This window comes from Stegostoma tigrinum, chromosome 2, assembly GCF_030684315.1.
Source record: "Stegostoma tigrinum isolate sSteTig4 chromosome 2, sSteTig4.hap1, whole genome shotgun sequence".
NCBI lineage: Eukaryota > Metazoa > Chordata > Chondrichthyes > Orectolobiformes > Stegostomatidae > Stegostoma > Stegostoma tigrinum.
In genome coordinates, this window is record NC_081355.1 from 113,142,485 (window position 1) to 113,164,462 (window position 21,978).

Consider the following 21,978-nt stretch of genomic DNA (forward strand, 5'->3'; position numbering starts at 1 on the left):
CTCGGTTTGCAACAAACAACTGCACCTCCCAGTCGCGAACCATTTCAACTCCCCCTCCCATTCTTTAGATGACATGTCCATCATGGGCCTCCTGCAGTGCCACATTGATGCCACCTGAAGGTTGCAGGAACAGCAACTCATATATTCCGCTTGGGAACCCTGCAGCCCAATGGTATCAATGTGGACTTCACAAGCTTCAAAATCTCCCTCTCACCCATCCCTTCCTCCCACCTCAAGCCGCACCTCCATTTCCTACCTACCACCTCATCCCGCCTCCTTGACCTGTCCATCTTCCCTGGACTGACCTATCCCCTCCCTACCTCCTCACCTATACTCTCTCTCCTCTCCACCTATCTTTTTTTCTATCCATCTTCGGTCCACCTCTTCCCCCCAGCACCCCCCCCCCCCCCCCCCCCCCCCCCCCCCATTTATTCCAGTTCCCTCTCCCCATCGTCCTTTTCTGATGAAGGGTCTAGGCCTGAAACGTCAGCTTTTGTGCTCCTGAGATGCTGCTTGGCCTGCTGTGTTCATCCAGCTCCACACTTTGTTATCTATAAAAAAACAAAAATGCTGTTTTTTGCTCGAGTGTATTTCCAGCTTAGATAACTTTTGGTTTATCACTAGTTTCTAGCTGGCGAAAAAGAATTGCACACACCTTATCCTGCATCTGTCCCTCAAATGCCGTTTAAACTTTAATGTTGATGAGCAATCAGTGAGTCAGTCCATTTTCTGTTAGCACTGTACACATTAACAATGAAGTTTGAAAGGATTCTTGGCAATTGTGACATGTCTGGCCTTACCCAAAGGTATACAATTCCTGGCAATGTTCCTGGGGAGCTGTGTGCGCGCATGTCCATGCAGTAGTTGGAAGGTATTACATAAACTGTTTCAGATCAAATACCTTGCATGTACGGCCATGCAAAATAACTTAACCTTGTGTCATGTGACTTCTGACTTAAAATACCCTGCCATGAAAAAGTTTATCATCCAATAGGTTTGTTTGAAATCACTAGTTTTCGGAGTGCTGCTCCTTTGTCTGATGAATAAGAGAGCAGCACTGTATAGAGTTGGCACATTCTCCCCTTGTCTGCGTGGATTTTGTTCCTGGTGCTCCGGTTTCCTCCCACGGTCCAAAGATGTACTGGTTAGGTGGAGTGGCCACGGGAAATCAAGGGTTGCAGGGAAAGCGTGTGGGGAATGAGTCTTTGTGGGATGCTCTTGAGTAGTGTGGACTTGTTGGGCTGAATGGCCTGTTTCCCAACTGTTGAGATTCTATGGATTGTATAAACTGGTATAAATCACAATTTTGGCCATGGAATGCAAGATAAGAAGGTAGGAGAGCAAGTCTTATGACCCTTTCAAACTGCTATGCCACTCAATCAGGAAATATGAATGGACTTATGCCATTTAGCCTCAAGTTTGCCTTGATGATTCCAAGGATTATGGCTGATCTGACCGAGGCCTCTGCTCTTCTTTCATGTCAGCTTTTTATAACCCTTAACTTCTATTTCAAAAAATCTCTCTAACCTCTCTTTAAATATTTAGTGATGTAGACTCCGCAGGCTTGTGAGGTAACCGTCTGATAGAAGAAATTCTTTCGGATCTCCATTTTAAGTGAATGTCAATTTATTCTGTGACTCTGCTCCCTTAACTTGAGATCACCTCACTAATGGAAACATCGTCTCAGTCTCTCCCCGTGAAGCCCCCTGAGTCTTGTACATTTCAATCATCCCGATCCGTCTAAACTTTAATGAATAAAGGTTTGACCTGTTTAGTTGTTTTTGATAAGTCATCTCCTTCATCCTCTGAATCAACCTAGTGAATTGCTTTTAACTGTCTTCAATGCTAATGTATCCGTCTTTAAATATGGAGATTGAAACTGTACATAATATTAAAGGAACAAAAACCGAAGTTGCTGGAAAACCTCAGCAGGTCTGGCAGCATCTGTGAAGAAAAGAAAAAACAATGTTTCAGTTCCAGTGACTCTTCCTCAACTGAGGTCTAATTGCCTTTTCCTTTTCTTTCAAGACATTTTGCTTCTTGCGTATTGAGCCATATCTTTGGCACGGTGGCTCAGTGGTTAACTCTGCAGCCTCACGGCGCCAGGGACTTGGGTTCAATTCCAGCCTCGGGTAACTGTCTGTGCGGAGTTTGCACATTCTCCCCGTGTCTGCGTGGGTTTCCTCCGGGTGCTCTGGTTTCCTCCCACAGCCCAAAGATGTGCAGGCTAGGTGGATTGGCCATACTAAATTGCCCATAGTGTTCAGGGGTATATGGGTTATAGGGGGGATGGATCTGGGTGGGGCACTTGGGCCGAAGGGCCTGTTTCCACACTGTAGGAAATCTAATCTAGTCTTATATCTGTTCTTCACTGTCAGTTCTTGCATGTTGTTGCCAAATTTCTTGCCATTGCTGCTTTTTCCAATTTTATTTCATTTTGCATCTTTGCATTCTTAATTTTCTTCTCTGCCAGTGATCAGATTCATATTCCGGATTGAACTGGCCTCCAGCCTGAGAATTTTTTTTGGCTGTTTTGCAGTGATTGCTCATCAATTAAAGCGAACAGTATCTACTTGACCAGAAACATCCTCCATTATCTGCTTGTACCAGTGTACCAAATGCATTAAACTGTTGGGGTGACTACAATACACCCCAAAATTAATTCCCCACCAAAAAATACTTTTTGAATATTCTTAGGGTATAAAATGCACTATATAAATTAATGTTATTTTTACGTTCGTAATTTGCATGTCATCATGGTCCCCCCTCAGATGTCTTATTTCAAAGATCTTTCTTTGCAAACATAAGAATTTACTAATCATCATCTGATGAATTTCAGCCTTCAGAATCGTGGTAGGATCTCTGCAAGAGGATTTATGTTGACCACTAAACTTTATGTTCTAGTTGGTAAAATCCAAAGCTTATACTTGGTTTATCTGCTGCAGGCTTTTTGGGTATTCATGTGAAGGTCATTACTGAGATATGCATTGTGAAGCGCTCTCCTCTGGGGCTGAGCTTCACTATATGCTGATAGTGTCTGCCTGCAACTACCTGTTTATTCCTGCAGCAAATGAATCACATACTCTTGATCCCCTCCCATCGCATGTTGTTATGCCCCACTCCCAAATTTTGTTTCTGCTTATTTGTAACTTGCAAGGAAAAGTGAACTTGAATCACATAATGAGCAAAACTTTGATATGAAACTTGCACAGAATTTTTTTTGAGATGCAATCTGTTAAACAACTGGCCTGAATGTAATGAATAAACTATGTACTTTCTTCCCTTTCAGCTTCTGTTTAAAGGGTGAGAGCCTGGATGGTAATTGTCCTGCTGTCATAGACTACACTCCATATCTGAAGTTCACACAAAGGTAGATCTTTTTCTGATTTGTGCATTTTCTTCTTCAGTGTGATTTAGATGAAGTAATAAAGACTGGAATCTCAAAGCTAAAGCTTTTCCTAAAATTTTCAACTTTTATTTATTTGTATTCAAGCAGTGTCCCAACTGATGGAAACAAAGCATATGATAATTTGCCCGAGTCTGTGTGTACTAGTATTTTCTTGGTCATGTTTGGAAATTAGTTAATTGTGAACCTAAAAAATCTTCTGAATTACTCAGGCTATAAATTACTGAGTTGCAAAATGAGGTATTAATGTTTAGAATCCAGAACTACCTGTTTGCTTCAACATTTTATATAATGCATCTGTTCTGGGTCTTAAAATTTGATCTATTGGTTCTTGGCTTGGTCTCTGCTGCGGTTCCTGAGGCCTCTTCCTTGGAAGTCAAAATATTCTACTTGAACTTAACTCTGTTCTGAGTCATCTCATCAATTATATGTCTAATGGTGACGATGAATCCATTATTAATTATTGGAAAAGCTCATCTGGGTCATTATTGACCTTTTAGGGAAGGAAACTGCCATCCTTATCTGGCCTGGCCTATGTGACTCCAGACCAACAGCAACATGGTTGACCCTGAACTGCCCTCGAGGCAATTGGGGATGGGCATTAAATCTGACATAGCTAGTGACACCCTCATCTTGTGAATGATTATAACAAAAATCTAACATCAGACTTGCCTTCAGATTTCAAAATTCAATATTGTCTGTAAATTTTCAAATTTTTGGCTTGTACACCAAAGTGTGGGTAACTAATATATGTTGAGAACAGCAGGAGGCACAAGATCAACCCGAGAGAACGCCAGTATAACGCATCCTTCTGTTTATAGAATAACATTTAGCCACTACTCCATCCAATTTCACAACTGTATTGGTACAGTCTCTTTTACTGAGCTGTAACTTTGCTCCAAGGTCTGTTGTGTAAGCACTGGCTCAAATGTCTTTTGGAAGTCCGTGTACACCCCGTCAACCCTCCCCCTCATTTCTTTCAAAAAAAAACAAATGCATGCAAGTTAACTAAACACTACCTGTTATGGCCAATCTCCACTGGCTTTATTCAACGTGCGTTTTCCCAAGTGACTATTAATTTTATTCTGAATTACCATTCCTAGATGCTTTGTGGTCAGGTCCTTGTAATTTTCTGTCTCTGTGCTGACTGTTGCGGAATTAATTTTACTGCTGGTGTTTCAGCTGAATCTAATTTATGAAATGTCATGTTGGCAAAGCTCTGAGAGTATCAGCAGTGATGAGGAGGAGTTACGGACCCTCGGAAGCAGCGGCAGTGAAGGCAGTACCCCTGAGAACATTGGTCCACCTTTCATTACTGACGAACACAGTTGGTACAACAAGTGCAAACGAGTGGAGCAGAAGTTCAGGCTGGCATTGGAGCAGAAGGTAATTCTCATTGTTGATATGGGTGGACTGTGCTTTTCATTGTTGAGGTGTAGCTGCCCTAATTCTCCAGTGTTACAAGACTTCAGCTGACTTTGATTTAGTTCGCTTAATATTGTGAAATGGCTGAAGGGATGGATGTAGCAAAGAGTTTAGGCCTTGACAAAACTCTGGCAACAGCACTGAAGACTTGTGCTGCAGAACTTACTGCACACTAGCCAAGCTGTTCCTGTATAGCTACTACTTTGGTATTAATCCAGCAAGAAAATTTCCCAAGTATGTCTGAACTTAATAGCAAGACAAATCAAATCTGACCAATTTCTGTTACAATCAGGAGCCAGGACTGGACCAGCCAGGTAAATACTGTGACAACAGGTGCCAGATGGCATACTCCACATTTGCCTGGATGAGTGCAGCTCCAACAACAGTCCAGAAGCTTAACACCATCCAATACAAAGCAGTCCACTTGATTGGCACCACATGCACACATTCAGTCCTTCAGCAGCAGTGTCTGCTATCTGCAAGATACGCTGCAGAAATTTCCCAAGATTCCTTAGATGGCACCTTCCAAACCCATGACCACTTTCTTCTAGAGGTACAGGACAGCAGACATCTGGAACACGAGCACCTGTAAGTCCTCCTCAAAGCCACTCCTCATCCTGACTTGGAAATATGTCACTATTCTTTTACTGTTACTGGAACCAGTTAGTGAGTTGCCTTTTTTTTTGAAATAGAAGAATGTCTGACGTATTGTAGGTTGTGTTTTTTAACCTGTATGTAAAAAGGTAACCAGATTAAAATTGCTGAGACGGCAAAAACTGTAAAACCATTGATGTTAGATATTCCCTTTTAATTGAATCCCCTCCTTTTGTCTATTCCCAATTTCTATAAATCCAATTAAATGTCATTGCAAACGTCATTAACCTGTTGTCTCAAATACCAAATTCCTAGCTCTTGCAGATCCCACTCACTACCAAAATTAAAAATAAAATACTCTGCATGCTGCAATATCTATATAGAAAATCAATCTTGTGACCATGGTCTTCAGTGTTTGAATGTGTCATGCGTGACTCTGCAATTGTGCATGTTGGCCTGGATATGCAATGGTCAGACAGTCGGTCCAGTTGGAAACAAAGTAGGGCAGTCCCTCTCATTGTTCATTCACAGGATAAGGGCATTGCTGGCTAGGCCAGTATTTATTGCCCTTCCTAATTGCCCAGAGGGCAGTTAAGAGTCACCTTGATTGTTGTGAGTCTGATGTCACATTTAGGTCAGACCAGGTGAAGATGGTATTTTCCTTCCCTAAAGGACGTTACTGAACCAGAGAGGTTTTTCCCAACAATCAACAATGGATTGATCATTTAGGCTGTAAATTCCAGATTGGGCTGAGATCAGAAATAAATTTTATTGGCGGTATCTTGATATCTCTGATACTACTTGCTGTGTGTAATAATCCATCCGTACCTTTCATCAGCATTTTTCAGTGCTTTAAGCTGATTTAACCAAATAGTTGCTCATTCGAGCCACTGTTCTTAGTCACTGAATACACTTAAACCCTGTTTGTGTTACATCTGATTACAGTAATTTAGGAATTGCTTTTCAAACAATGGCTACTAGCATGTGGCAGTTGAATAACTGAAATTAGGATCATTTAATTTTGACCAGAGCTGAGGTCTGCATTCTGTAGTTAAATGTCTTCCCACTAATAATGCAAATAAAAATGTTGACATTCAAAGTACAGTGCTCAGAATTTCTTTTCCATTAAGATCCTGCAAACCTCCCAACACTTGCGTTTATGCTTGTACACAACCATATGACTTTATTACTGTGGGAATCAAATTGCATAGAATTATGACAATTGAGATTTATTTTAATTATAGGAGCTATGCTTTGTAAAAAGGTTTATACAGCTATGCAACAATCTATTAAATGCTAGTATTGGTGCAGAATCTTCCCTTGTAGGAAAGTTGTGATATTGACAAGACACATTATTTCAGTCATGATGTCCAGTTACAATAGGAACTTGGTATTGTTTGTTGTCAGTACAGATCCACCAATGGACAGAAATTTCACCTAGCGAGGAGAGAAATCAACTTGCACACAGGAGACAAAACTTCAGCGTTTCTTTTAATGTTTATCTGTTTAACCAATTTTTAAATTGCTTACGCATTTCTCATTGGGAGAATGTAAGCATTTCCTCTTTCTGTATTAAATGGGATGTCCCAGCTTTTGTTTTGTAGAGTTGAGCATGATTCCACTCTTAAATGGCAGTCTGTAATAATAATTTTTGTTTGAGTGTGGATCATTATTTTTGTGTGTGTGCCACACTTTTTGAATTGTCATTATCTGCTTGATTTTAGGGCTACCTGGAAGAGTTAGTGCGTTTGCGGGAAGCTCAACTTGCAGAGTCGGTTTCTCAAAACAAACTTGTTTTACAAAGGATGGAAGAGACTGACCTGAACCACAAACTGGAGAAAGAACAACTAGAGTTCATTATCCTGGAGCTGCAGGATCAGCTGTAAGAAGCGAATTATGCAGCACAGCTCAAATCCTACTTAATAAATTACATAGGGTAGCTCTTTATATCCACTTTTTAACATAGCACTTATCAGAGTCACTTGAGGCAGTGCAAAGAAGAGGCAAGAGGCTTATACCTTATGTCAAGATTTACACTTGTGGAGGTAGGCTGAAGAGAATTGTGATGTTACAACACAGACTTTTGAAAGATGGACTTGTTAAAGTGGTGTAAGATCGTTAAGAAAAAGGTAAATCCAGAGCACCTCAATTAATTAAATGATGTAAGGGGTCAAAGTCTTATTAAATATGGTCAGACATATTTACATTTGAACTATTCAAACTATTCGGATGATGAAATGACAAATTGTAAAGAGCAACTAGCTGTAACGTGGGACTGAATAGGACGTTAGCTATAGGTTCTTTGTGGGCAATATGGGACGTACTTGAAAGGAGATAATAGGAACTGCAGATGCTGGAGAATCCAAGATAACAAAGTGTGGAGCTGGATGAACACAGCAGGCGAAGCAGCATCTCAGGAGCACAAAAGCTGACGTTTCGGGCCTAGACCCTTCTTCAGAGAGGGGGATGGGGTGAGGGTTCTGGAATAAATAGGGAGCGAGGGGGAGGCGGACCGAAGATGGAGAGAAGAGTACAGGTGGGGAGGGGATAGGTCAGTCCAGGGAAGACGTACAGGTCAAGGAGGTGGGATGAGGTCAGTAGGTAGGAAATGGAGGTGCGGCTTGGGGTGGGAGGAAGGGATGGGTGAGATGAAGAACAGGTTAGGGAGGCAGACAGGCTGGGCTGGTTGTGTGATGCAGTGGGGGGAGGGGACAAACTGGGCTGGTTGTGGGACTGACCTATCCCCTCCCTACCTCCCCACCTATACTCTCCTCGCCACCTATCTTCTTTTCTCTCCATCTTCGGTCCGCCTCCCCCTCTCCCCATCCCCCTCTCTGAAGGGTCTAGGCCCGAAACGTCAGCTTTTGTGCTCTTGAGATGCTGTTTGGCCTGCTGTGTTCATCCAGCTCCACTCTTTATCATACTTGAAAGGATGTATTTATAAGTTTAAATTATAGAGAAAGGCACCATATATCACTTTTTTTTAATGCTAGCTCGGTCGGGAGTAGTGCTGCCGAGTTATTCATGGTATTGTACATTGAAGTCCCCCACCCAGAAGATGATGACTGCAATAGAAAATCCCATCTGGTTCAGTATTTTCCTTTTAGGGAAGGAAACAGCTGTCTTTACCTGGCCTGGTCTACATGTGATTGCAGACCCACAGCAGTGTGGTTGGCTGTCAACTGCCCTCTAGGCAATTAGGGATAGACCATGAGTGCTGTCCTAGCCAGCAATGCCCACATTCTGTGAATGAATGAATTTAAAAATTCATTCCAATGATGGGTTGGATGGTAATGAGAAGACACAACTTAAATGTATTTATAGTTATTTGCAGTGACATAGCTGCCACTTTAATAAAAATGTTTAAGAAATTGTTGCTGCCATAAAATTGCTTTTGCTACAAATTGAATCTTGTGAAGATGAGTATAACACTGGTAAATAGTGGAAATAAAGGGCTGAAATGAAATGAAATGTACAGAGTTGTTTTTTCTTGTGCACGTTTTCTCTGATGCAACAGCTAGTTTTGTGCACAGAAATGAAGCTTTACTAGGGATGTGGAGGAGGTGCAAGTTTCATATTTCCATGATAACTAAATTGAGTGCATACGGTATAATCACATAATTAATAATGCAATGCATACTTGGTGCACTGACTCATGTAAAACCAAAACTCCGAAATTGTAGTATGACATCCATGACAAGCTAATTATTTTTAAATTCTGTAACCCCTTTGAATAACTAGATTTTTAAATCATGTCCAATTAGGTGTGATTTGCCAATAAGAGTGGGTTTTTGGTTGTTTTTTGAAATGTGACTTTAATCTGTACTAACGGGAAAACAGATCTTTCCACAGATCCTGCTAAATTCCTGTCCATTCAAGCCAGTCATCACTTTATAAAGTCGGAACTATCAGTGTGGAAACAGATCATTTGGCCCAACTCGCCTGTGCAGACCAGATATCCTAAACTAGTCTAGTCCCATTTGTCAGCATTTGGCCCATAGTCCTCTAAACCCTTCCTGTTCGTGTACCCATCCGGATGCCTTTTATATGTTGAAATTGAACCAGCCTCCACTAGTTCCTCTGGAAGCTCATTCCATACACACACCATCCTCCTGTGTGGAAAAAGTTGTCCTTTGGGTCCGTTTTTAATCTTTCCCCTCTCACCTTAAACCAGTGCCCCTCTAGTTTTGAACTCTCCCTACCCTGGTGAAAAGACCTTGGCTATTCACCCTATCTATGCCCCTCATGATTTTATAAACCTCTATAAGGTCACCCCTCACCTGGTTGAGGGAGAATAGCCCCAGCCTATTCAGCCTCTCCCTATGGCTCAATCTCTCCAATCCTGGCGACATCTTTGTAAATCTTTTCTGTACCCTTTTCAAGTCTAACAACATCCTTCTGAAAGCAGGGAGACCAGAATGTAGGGAGTAGGCAGTATTCTAAAAGTGGCCTAATCAATGTCCTCTACAGTTGCAGCTTGATATCCCAACTTCTGTATTCTATGCACTGACCAGTGAAGGCAAGCATGCCAAATGCGGTCTTCATTGCCCTGTTTGCCTGTGAATCCATTTTCAAGGAACAATGCACTTGCATCCCTAAGTCCCTTTGTTCAGCAACACTCACCAGGGCTCTACCAATAAGTGTATAAGTCCTGCCCTGATTTACCTTTCCAAAATGCAGCACCTCACATTTATCTAAATTAAACTCTATCCCCCCCACTCCTCAGCCCATTGGTCCATCTGTTCAAGATCCTGTTGTACTCTGAGGTAACCACCTTCGCCATCTGCTTCGACATCTGCACACTTATTTACCATGCCTCCTATGTTCACATCCAAATCATTTAGCTAAATGACGAAAAGCAGAGGACCCAGCACTGGTTGTTGCAGCACACCATTGGTCACAGGCCTTGAGTTTGAACATCAACACCCCACCACCACCTCTGTCTCCTACTTTTCAAGCCAATTTTATGTCCAATTGGCTAGCTCCTCTGGATTCCATGTGATCTAACCTTGCTAACCAGACTGCCATGTGGATCACTTTGCTGAACATAGAACATTACAGCAGAGTACAGACCCTTCGGCCCTCGATGTTGTGCCGACCTGTCATACCGATCTCAAGCCCATCTAACCTACACTATTCCATGTACGTCCATATGCTAGTCCATGTAGACAATGTATACTGCTGTGCCTTTATCAGCCTCTTTTGTTACTTCAAAAAAACTCCAAGTTAATGGTACGCGATTTCCCATGCACAGAGCTAGGTTGACTATCCCCAATCAGACCTTGCCTTTCCAAATGCATCTAAATCCTGTCCCTCTGAATCCCCTCCAACAACTTACCCACCACTGGTATCCGGCTCACCAGCCTGTAGTTCCCTGGCTTTTCCTTACCATCTTTCTTAAATAATGGCATCATGTCAGTCAACCTCCAGCCTTCCAGCATCTCCTCACCTCTGGCTGACAATGATACAAATATCACAAGGGGCCCTGCAATCTCTTCCGTAGCTTCCTGTAAAGTTCTAGGAGACACCTAATCTGATCCCAGGGATTTAAACACCTTTTGTTCATTTTAAAATGTTCAGCACCACCTCTTCTGTAATGTGGGTGCTTTTCAAGATATCATTGTTTCCTCAAGTTCTCTGGCTTCCATTTCCTTCTCCATGGTAAATGGTGATATACTAAATAAGTATTTCACCTCTCCTGTGGTTCCACACTTAGATGCTTTTATTGATCTTTCTTTAAAGGGACCTGTTTTCCCCTGAGTTACTACTTTTCCTTTTAATGTGTTTGTAGAATCTCCTTGGATTCTCCTTAACCCTATTTGCCAAAGGTGGCTCATGTCCCTTTTTACCCTTGTATTCCTTTTGGGATTCACTTGACCCCAGCTGTCTGTACTTGACACATGCCCCCTTTTTCTTGACCAGTGCCTCAATTTCTCTAGTGATCCCACGTTCCCTACACCTGCCAGCCTTGCCCTTCACACTAACAGAAATGTACTTTCGTTGGACTCTGTCTCATTTTTTAAAGGCCTCCCACTTTCCAACTATCCATTTCCCTGCACATAGCCTTTCCTAATCAACTTTTAAAAGGTCTGGTCTAATACTTTAATGAAAACTGCTCATGTTTTAGTTCTGTGTAGTAGATGCAGTCATGGCAGTGTTTTTTTTTCCCTTGCAACATGCCTAATTCCAATAATTTTAATGCAACCATTTGTAAGATTCTGTGCCCCATCATTACTTGCAGTAATTAAATGGCTGCTTTATTGAAAACCCATACATTGCAATTCCCATTTTATATGCAAGAGTGGAGTGCAGCAATCCCACTTTAGTGAGGCCTGTCACATTTGAACCAAAAGCTTTCAGCTCTGTTTTGATCGGGTTCACACGGGACAGAGTGCTCATGTTTTGGCTTGTCTTGGCAGACACCTGGTATGTTAGTGCGGTATGGATGTGAGAGAAATAGTAGTTGGTTTTTTTTCCAAATAACTAAACAAACAAAATGGGTCAAATTAAATTATTTTGCATCTCCCTCTTCATATTATCAATACCCCAGTTGCATCCTGCAAGGTTTCTACTCATTTTAACTACTCTCTTACATACATGCTGTTTGCTTGTATATTTTATGCCAATTTCATTGCCAATTTTCTCCTTATTAGCTTTTAAATCAATTTTTTTAAAAAACCTGATCCTCTGGCCTACTATTACTTTTCACTGCTTTGTATACTGTAAGTAGGAACAGTTTTGTAAAGTGTTGGGCTGTCCAGTTGTATGTGATATTTTAAAATGTTGTACAAATTTTGCATGGTTGTCCACATGCAATGTCATTTCTGGCATGGTTCGTTCTTGATTTTTGGAGGTGAGTTGGTGGAAGCCAGTAAGTGAGACCTGCATCGCTGACATACAGAGGCAGTCATGTCTATCAAATGACAGAAAAATATGCAACATTAACAAATTAGTGTTTTTTTATAAAGTATTTTCGTGCCAGTTCTGGTTCAGCGATAGAAGGCATCAGTGAGACCACATCTTGAATACAGTATGAAGTTTGGGGCTGCTTACTTATATGCAAGCATATAAATGCATTGAAGGTGGTCAGAGGAGGTTCACCAGCTTAAATGCTGGAAACTAGAGAGTTGGCTCATGAGGATGGATTACAGACTTTCTTCTCTTGGAGTTTAGAAGAATGGTGGGGGGGGGGGGTGCGGGGGGTTGATTGTTCAAGTTTAAGATCCTAAATGTTCTTGACAAGATGAATATGGAAAGCATGTTTTCTCTTGTGAGAGTTGAGAGCTAGGGGACACTTGTGAAATTAAGAGCCCTCATTTCAGGACACAGATGACAAGCATTTTTTTTCCCACTGAGGATCGTGAGACTTACTGTGTCATTGAATGTAGTAAGACGGCGGTCACTGAATATTTTCAAGACAGAGGTGGATAGATTCTTCTTAGGCAGTGGAATTTAGGGTTTTTGGGAATGTGGAATTTGAAACACAAACCAATTAACAATGATTTTATTGCATGGCAGGGCAGACTCGGAGCTATGTATTTACTTCTCTTATTTTGTATATTGTGAGAAGTTTAGGAAAGCTGTTGATTCTTTTTATCTGGAAACCTGTATTTCCTCACTTACTTTACAACATTGTCAAGGTTGAGGTGGCTATTAGTGACTGACTGTGGTGGAATTTACAGAGGCCACTAAACTTTTAGTTCTAAATACTTCAGAGTCTCTAATGGTGTAGATGTAGTATCTGCTGTTTATCTTTACTAAAATTATGATTGGTAGAAATGTTCATTTCTTAAAGCTATTGTTGAAGATCTGAACCATGAATCAAAAATTATTAACGTTTGAAAGTAAAACCATTGCATTACTAAAAATGGATTGATGGAGCTAGATGACTGGTAGTTATAGATGTTACAATCATTAACAAATGTTTTCCATATCAGGTGGTAAAAGCGAGATCACAGTCACATTTTGGAAGGTAAATAAATATTTAATGTTGAAAAGTAGCAGAACCAAGTATCATGTAGTTGTACAAGAAGCTTCTAGCTATTGCTCAGTAATTTTGAGCAATCTGAAGTCTGTTGCCTTGCTGCAATCTCATTACACACTTTGTCTTACAGGGCAGTGTTGAAACATAATGATTTGAGATCAAGACAAGAATTAACTGCACACCTCACCAATCAGTGGCCCTCCCCAGGAGCACTAGATGCAGATGCTGTTGCTTTGGATACACTTCTGTACAGAAAACAGTGTGGACAATGGGATGAGTATGCTTTACGTTTTATTTTAAAGTGCCAAGTTTGACTTGTTCTGGTTGTGATTATTCTAACTTAAGAATCACTCATATCGTTATACTGCCTTGCTGTAGCTCATGTGAGGTTTTTATTTCATCACAAAAGGATTTTTCTTTCTCTCTGATAGATTTGTAACATTAACCTTACTGTGTCTCCACTATTATTGCCTGACCTGCTGAGTATTTTCAACAATTTCTGTTTGTTTCTGTTTCATGTTTTCCAGCATTTGTAGTGTTTTGCCTTTTGATGTTCAACTTGAACAAACATAAGAGAAAACGAAAAGACGAGGATATTCTGGGCACTTTTTCAAATACTGAAGTCATAACAATATATTTTAAGGGCAAACAAAAATTTTCAGATAAGGTACTCGCTACTCAAGACTAAACAATCTCTTCATCTACCAAAGCAAATTGTCAGAGAATCTAGAACTGGGGGGGGTCATAGTTTAAATTAACGGGCAACCAATTTGAAGTAGTTTTTTTTCCTCATGAGAGCTTGGAGTCTTTTAAAGCTCCCTTCCTCCAAAAGTTAATGGATGCAGAATCTTGAAGGCAGAGGTAGATGAAGTTGGTAACCAAGATGATGGAAAATTATTGGGACATGCAGGAATGTAGAGTTGAGATTAAAATAAGATCAGCTATGATCTCATTGAGTGCCAGGGTAGGCTCAAAGTGCGAAATAGGCTGCTCTTGTTCCTTGTTTGTGCGTTCATAACTTAAACTAACTAACAGTCTATAAAATATGCATTTTTTTATAACTTGCTCAATTGATATGACATTTGTATATATTAATTATTAGTTGACAAAGATGATAATGTATGTTTGTAATGAGTATTTTAAATATTGAGCATTTATGAAAATTAGGAAATTTTATTTTAAAAAATTTTCCAACTTTCAAAGCTGGCGAGTTGGTGTACAGAGCATTGAAGGCTGAGGGGTGAACTTATAAAAGTTTATAAAATCATTAGGGGTATGAATAGGGTGAATAGTCAGGGTCTTTTCTGTAGGGTAGGTGAGTCCAAAACTGTGGAGCTGGAGGAACACAGCAGGTCAGGCAGCATCAGAGGAGCAGGAAAGTTGACGTTTCGGGTTGGGAAGCTGGTCCCAACCTGAAACGTTGACTTTCCTCTGCTGCCTTACCTTCTGTCTTCCTCCAGCTCGACACCGTGTTGACTCTGACTCCTGCATCTGCAGTTCTTGCTATGTATAAATGAAATATCTTGTTACATTTTTAGGAGAATTTTTTTTTGTTGTTTTGGAGAAATTTAGTAATCACACACAAGGATTGATGAAACGATTTTGATTTGTTTACCTAAAGCTGAGATTATATACAGATAATTTTCACTGGGAGCCAAGTATAATACAACATACTTCGATCGTTTTGCTTCAGAATGACAACAGGCCATGGATACATCTCAGCCTGTCAAGGTGTATCATTTTTGCATGGAATGATTGAGGGCAATTTACAATATTTAAACACTTATGTCATAGCACTATATGTAGTCTGCATGTTTGTGACTTAAAGACATGGTGATTTAAGATTACTTTCACATGTTATTGGCAAGCTTGCAAGATATTGTTGTGATTTGTCTTTGCAGACACAGTTTCCAAAGTTTGGAGCAGCTGTCTGCAGAGATCAGTCTTTCTTCAACTTCACTAGATCCATTACATCCACAAAAGGAGGGGGTGGGAAGGCATGGAAACTCAAAAAGTGAAGGTAAGATTTAAGGGGACAAGAAGTGGTATTGACATCCTGATCTACCATTGGCTCTGCATTAAATACTTACAAGTGCATTATTTTGTGGATAGAAACCTATTTTTATTCAGTGAGAACAAGATGTCAACTGTACAGAATTTATGACTAAGGTGCATAGTAAAAAGTTGTTGCATTTATTGTCCCAGTTAGCCAAACATATCTGAAGCTTATCTATTCGTAAATAACTACGGCTAGACTAGCTGCTTTTCATTTTAGCTGGAGGTTGGACTCTTGCTGCTGAGTCAGAAGGTTCATGTCTTGCAACAAATACTTGAAGACAGTCTAAGCTGATTTATTTCAGTAGAGCATTGCGGGAGTGCTATACTGTTGGAAGTGCTGTATTTTATTTCAAATTTTAAATCCTTTGCTTTCAGATGGTTGTTTTTTTAAGAAAGAAATTTAATGGTAGTATTTCACAAAACGGATGGTAATATTAACCAATATTCATGCCAGAAGCAACATCAGGAGAAAAGTAGATTGTCTGACCATTATTACATTTGCAGTTTGTGGGAGCTCGCTTGGGTGCAAACTGTCTGCTGTGTTTCCAATTTTTACCACTGTGACTACACTTCAAAATAGTTATGGCTTGTGGCATATCCTGACACTTTATTCTGCCCAGCATCTGACAATCCCAAAACATTCATGTAGGCACTTCACAATTTCTGAGGGGGGGTGAGGGGCAAGATATGTTTGCTGACAACAACTGAAGATAACAGCAGTGGTGTTGTAAATTCTTTGTGTGAATGTGATGGGATAAAAGATGAGTATCCCATTGATTTTTGAGGCATTTTTTTCCACCTTCAGCATGATGTCACTACCAGGCACTTGCCCACCCTTCCTGCTCAATATTCTGAACAGACTGTGTTGCATCTACAATAGTCTTCTCTTGAAACATCTCCAACATCCCCTCCTTGTAGAACTTCACCGAAAGCACAGAAGATATAACATGTTCCCTTTCAACTTCCCTGTTCTCAGCATTCAGGAACCCAAATGTTTCTTGCAAACAAGGCAGCTGTTTATTGTTCTGCTTTCAATTTGATATACTGATTTATGATGCAGTCTCCTTCACACTGAGATACCTCTGCAAATCTTGCTCTGTGGCTGCCTGTTATTTTGGTTCTCTGCTTTGCACCCATTCTATCCTTCTGGTCTTTTACACTAATCCCATGAAGCTCAATATCAACACATTGAACAGCTCTTCCTCTTTTTATTGAGTACCTTCCGGTCTTTTGGACTCAAGAAAATTGAGTTTAACCAATTTAGATTTCAACCTCTGTCCATTTTCTTTCTTTTTTGACTGGAGCATTTTATACTGATTTTGATACTTCCGGATACATGCTTTTATATTTTATTCATTCATGGAATGTGGGAGTCACTGACTGGGCTGGCATTTATTACCCATCCCTCATTGCCCAGAGGGCTGGTGTGGTTGAACTCAATGCTGTGGATCTGGAGTCCCAGAGCAGGTAAGAAAGCCAGTTTGCTTCTGTAAATGTCTACTTTCAGGAAAAATTATGCCAATGGTTTCATTGTCATCATTTGACTCCTCATTACAGTTAAATATTGAAATGAAATTCTACAACCTTCCATGGCAGGATTCGAATCTGGGTTCGCAGAATATTACCAGGGTTGCTGGATTAATTGGCCTAGTGGTATTAATCGCTAGTTTTTGAATCCTCTAAGGTCACCATAGGCCAGCTGTCTCACTGGAGAGAGATGATCTGGTGGTGGTTTGACCTGGGGATTGCCATACCTCAGGTGAAGGGGCGAGGCTGACAAGTTCTTCATGGGAACCTCAGATGGTGCAGGAATTGAACCCAAGCTGTAGGCATTACACTGCTTCACAAGTCAGATATACAGTTGACTGAGCTAACTGATTCCTTGATGCCTCTAAGCTCATCATCTACTTTTTCATTTTGCCTTGCTTCATCATCTTTTTGTCTTTAACCTAAGCTGAAATTTCTCCGTCCTGTCACAGATCATCCCTTTCCCTTCCTCTGTCATTGCTTAAAATCTGTTATATCTCTTAATATTTCTTTGCTCAAACATTGAACTGAAACATTAACTCTGTTTCTCTTTCCATAGATCCGGAGTGGCCTGCTGAGTTTTCCTGGCAATTTTTAGAGTCAGAGTTGTACAGCATGGAACCGGGCCCCTCAGTCCAACTAGTCCATGCCAATCGTTCCCAAACTAAACTAGTCCTAGTTGACTGTGTTTGACCCATATTCCTCCAAATCTTTCCTGTTCATGTCCTTATCCAAATGTCTCTCAAATGCTGTAACTGTACTTGATCCACCACGTCCTCTGGCAGTTCATTCCGCACGTCAACACTAAGCTTAAAATAAAAGGTTGCTCCCCTGTCTATCTTTTTAAAACATTTTCCTTGCACCTTAAAAAAATATGACCTTTTTGTTTTGAATGCCCACCGTAGGGGAAAGACCTTTTTGATATTCACCTTACCTATGTTCCTCAATCTCCTCCACTCCAGTGAAAAAAGTCCCAGCCTATTTTTGTAACTCAAACCTTCCATTCCTAGCAACATCCTGGCAAATCTTTTCTGAACATTCTCCAATTTAATAATCACCTTCCTATAGCAAGGTGACCAGAACTGTGCACAGTACTCCAGAAGAGGCCTCACCAATGTCCTGCACCACCTCAACATGATGTCCCAACTCCTATACTCCAAGGTCTGAGCAATGAAGGCAAGTGTGCTAACTGCCATATAGCCACCCTGTCTACTTGTTTCGCAGGTTTCAAAGAAATGTGTACTTGAACCCCTAGGAACACTACCCAGGGCCATACTAGTAATTGTGTAATTTCTGGCCCTTGATTATTTTACCAAAATGCAATACCTCACGTTTATCCAAATTAAACTCTGCCACTCCTCAGCCCGTTGATCTAATTGATCAAGATCCCTTTGTGATCTTAGGTAACCTCTTATTGTACAAAATACCACCAATTTTGGCATCATGTGCAAACTTACTAACCATGCCTCCTATAATCTTATCCAAATCATTTATATAAATGTCGGAATGTTTTTCTCAACCCAGGACAAAGATACAAGTAGTAGGCAGGATTCAGACAAGTGGAAGATATTTATACAAGCATAAACCAGTTTACACAGGGTGTGTGCTGAAGGATCTTCCCCGAATCTGGCTTCGGAAGATAGATCAATGATACAACTTCTGCTTTTGCAAAGAAATACTGCATTTTTGTACATTGTATCTGATTACTGTAACACAATGTAGCCACTGACCTTCTGCCTAATTGAAACACTCAATCCTGTGAGGCACCTAATCAATAATGGGCACTTCTTTAGACAGCCCCAGGTCCCTATGATCTTATGGTATTAGCTAGACACTGTAATTGCTAGGCCTTTGCGATCTTCCTATGCATGCTATTTATTAGCATTACAAAAGTTTAATGGCTCTACTCCTTCAGGTCTTTCTCGGACTTCCTTGTCTGAGGACAGCTCAAATTCTGCTACCCATTGAATTTTGGTGCTGTCTTTTACCACATTCAGGTATCCCTTTATTTTCCCACTGTCCCAAATACATAATGTAAAAATAAAAAGTTAGTTTTAACTAATTGCTGTAAGGTTAACTTCTGTTATAAAGTTAATTGTAAGGGTAGCATTTTGCAGCTACTATTGTCAGCATCTTGTAATTTATAGGTAGTGATCAATCTATCTTGTTCAGGGTGTAAGAGAAGGTGTCTCCTAAGGCTAGTTAATTTTCACATCTAAGCTTAAATACTTTTAAGGCTTGTATTATATTCTGGTTATGTAATGAAACCAGCTTTTATGATTCTAGCATTTTTAGCTAGAAGCTATTTAATATTGCCGGTAGCTTCAAAGAGGCAGCTATTTACTAACTTTAGCTGTTTCCTTGCAGCTGTTGGATACTTCAGTCAGCACCTGATGTTATTCATTTACTGGGACAATCATCCTTTCATTAATAAGGCTGGAATTTGAAAGTTTCTTTGTCTCATTCCATTAAAGTTTGCCTTACTCCACTTTGGAACCTTAACTTTGTGGAAGGCTTATCCTTTTACTGTAATGCTGTCAGTTTTAAAATAGGTTATGTTTATTAGCCCCAGTCCCTTGCCCTGCCTTACTTCCCAAGAGAAGGTCAAGTTTTGCTCCTTCTGTAGAAGGTACGTGCATGTATTGATTAAAATAAATTTTCTTGAACACACACCTTTAAAAATTCTTCAGTGTCCAAGCCTTTAACACTGGTAGTTCCAATTAATGTGTGTAAAATTAAAGTACAATTTTAAAAATCTAAAGTTTAAAAAAAATTGTGTAGGATTTAAGATTTCTGGCATTCAGAATTTTTGTCCTTTTGTATCAGACTGCTGACCAGAGTGCTGAGGATGTAACACTGGAGGAAGTTTCTGATTTTTGTTTTGGGGAGGAGGAATGGGGGAAAACTGAGGTAGACTCAGAGTTGAAGACAAGTGCTGTAATTTACAATATCTGATAGACAGAGAGGGAACATTGACCAGTGAAGATGGCTCAGCAGAAAAAATAAAATCTGTGTGCATGCAGGATTTAGTGCCCACAAACTGTTTTAATGATTTTTATAACTAATTTTGTAATGCTGTGGCTAGCTCTTATTTGTGCATTTTAAATGTGCCTGAGTTTTATGAAATGAAAGCTGAAAAAGTAAAGGCATTGTTTTATTTACAGGGAAGGAGGACACTCCCTCATTACTTGGTTTATGTGGATCCTTGACTTCCATGACAAGTTACAAGTCTCTTACAAGCCTCAAGTCAAGTGAATGCCTTGCAAGTCCCAATGCCGAGATTACAAGCCCAGGGCTCACCCCATCCTAGGAATTATGTTATCAGCAAAGCAATGATGAAGTTGGCTCCTTGTGCAATTAGGTGACATTCCAAACATTCAAATCCTGAAAAGCATGGAAACTTGACACAATAAATCCAAACTGATTTTATTTAACCAGAAAACCAATAGAAAAGAAGCTTTCTACTCAGTGGTATCTTCAGCATCTGCAGAAGGTTTTGGCCAATTGTGCGGATTGCTTTACTTAGGCATTTGCTTTGGAACTTATTCTAGACATGCAAATATAATTCATGACAGCTTATGTTGAAATTTGTTTCCCATAAAATGTCTGCTGTAAGATGCCCTCCTTGTGACAGGGAAAAAAAACAATTGTTGTTTGTGCTGGAGTTACTTTTACTGACGCCTGAGATACTCATGAATTTATGGAGCAAAGAGGTTGTCAAATGTGTAATTAACTTCATTGCATAAAAAGAAAAGCTGCTACTTTTCCTAGAGAATATGAAGTTGAAGTATTCTCTGTTCCTTGTCCTAATTAAGATTGCAGACTTCTAGATGTATGTCATTAGATGTGTATTTATTTCTTTACATTGACAGTCTTCGGATCAAAGCCATTTTTCATGGACCTGCAAGTGAAGATGATGCCTAATCTCTCTTTTTGGGCAGTGTTTTTAACTAACTTGATACAAGATGCCTTTAACATTCTGACAGGGCTTAGGTGTGTGAAGGTGTAGATTGGATTTATTAATTAATGTGAAAGTTTTAATTATCTCTGATACTTGAGAATGTAAATGATGAGCACATTTGGTGTTAATTTAAGTGCAGTTGCCAAGACGTGTTCATTATTTGGGACTAGTTACTATTGATATCAAGTCAGGAACAAGCATTATAACCAAGTGCACTGGTTTAAGTACTACACCCGATGTTGTAATTGTTCAATTCCAATGTCATTGCATCAACAAAATTATGACACATTTTCCTGCCCTTTAAAAAAAATTATTGCACGCCACTCATTGTCACAATCAACAGCAAATCATTGATTTGAACACACTGACAGATGATGGGTACAAATTTTGTTAACACTGGTTTAAAGAGTTGGTAATAGAACCCTGCCACAGATACATGCTTGAAAGTATAGATTATGAAAACTATTGAATAGTTCTGGTAATTGAAACTAACTAGATATGAAATTTTCTATACTTAAATGCAATTTACAATTTTAAACTCTTTGACCTTGTATTTACATGTATGTTCATAACTGTCAATTTATGTAATATTTAAATCTAATTGGCCTAAAGTCACAGCAGTTCCTCACTTTAGTTGTTACTTTGAATTGTTTATATGTAAGAATAATTATTCACAATGGGGTCATAGTGTACAGGGTCTTTTATTTAAAAGAATGTTAAAGTATTGTCGTCTAACCCTAATTTTTAGTGTTTACTTTTAAATACAATCCCATTGTATTTGTAAACATTTTTGTTCTATATAGAGCTAACATTAAGTTGTTGGTACAATGTACATAATGCATGATGAATCTGTTTACTTTGTGTACCAATGGTGTTTACAGGGTCTTTATTTAATCTAATTTAATTGAGAAAGGTGATGTCAAATTTTACTTGCATATGCTTTCATAAATTTCGTCTTAAGACACAAATTATCAATAAACTGCATGTATAATAAAGTTAAATAAATAACCTCCTGTAGTTTGA

General features: G+C 39.7%; 1 protein-coding gene across 1 annotated transcript in view; it reads left to right on the forward strand.

Moving 5' to 3' along the window:
- Nucleotides 1-21,978, forward strand: part of rundc3b (RUN domain containing 3b) — a 99,191-nt gene extending 77,213 nt beyond the window's left edge. Inside the window, exons 6-11 of the mRNA XM_048559732.2 lie at nt 3,290-3,370; nt 4,624-4,792; nt 7,150-7,307; nt 13,540-13,686; nt 15,311-15,429; nt 20,159-21,978. Of these exons, the coding sequence (XP_048415689.1) occupies nt 3,290-3,370; nt 4,624-4,792; nt 7,150-7,307; nt 13,540-13,686; nt 15,311-15,429; nt 20,159-20,304 (820 nt within the window). The 3' untranslated portion in view covers nt 20,305-21,978. The remainder of the gene's footprint in view (nt 1-3,289; nt 3,371-4,623; nt 4,793-7,149; nt 7,308-13,539; nt 13,687-15,310; nt 15,430-20,158) is intronic.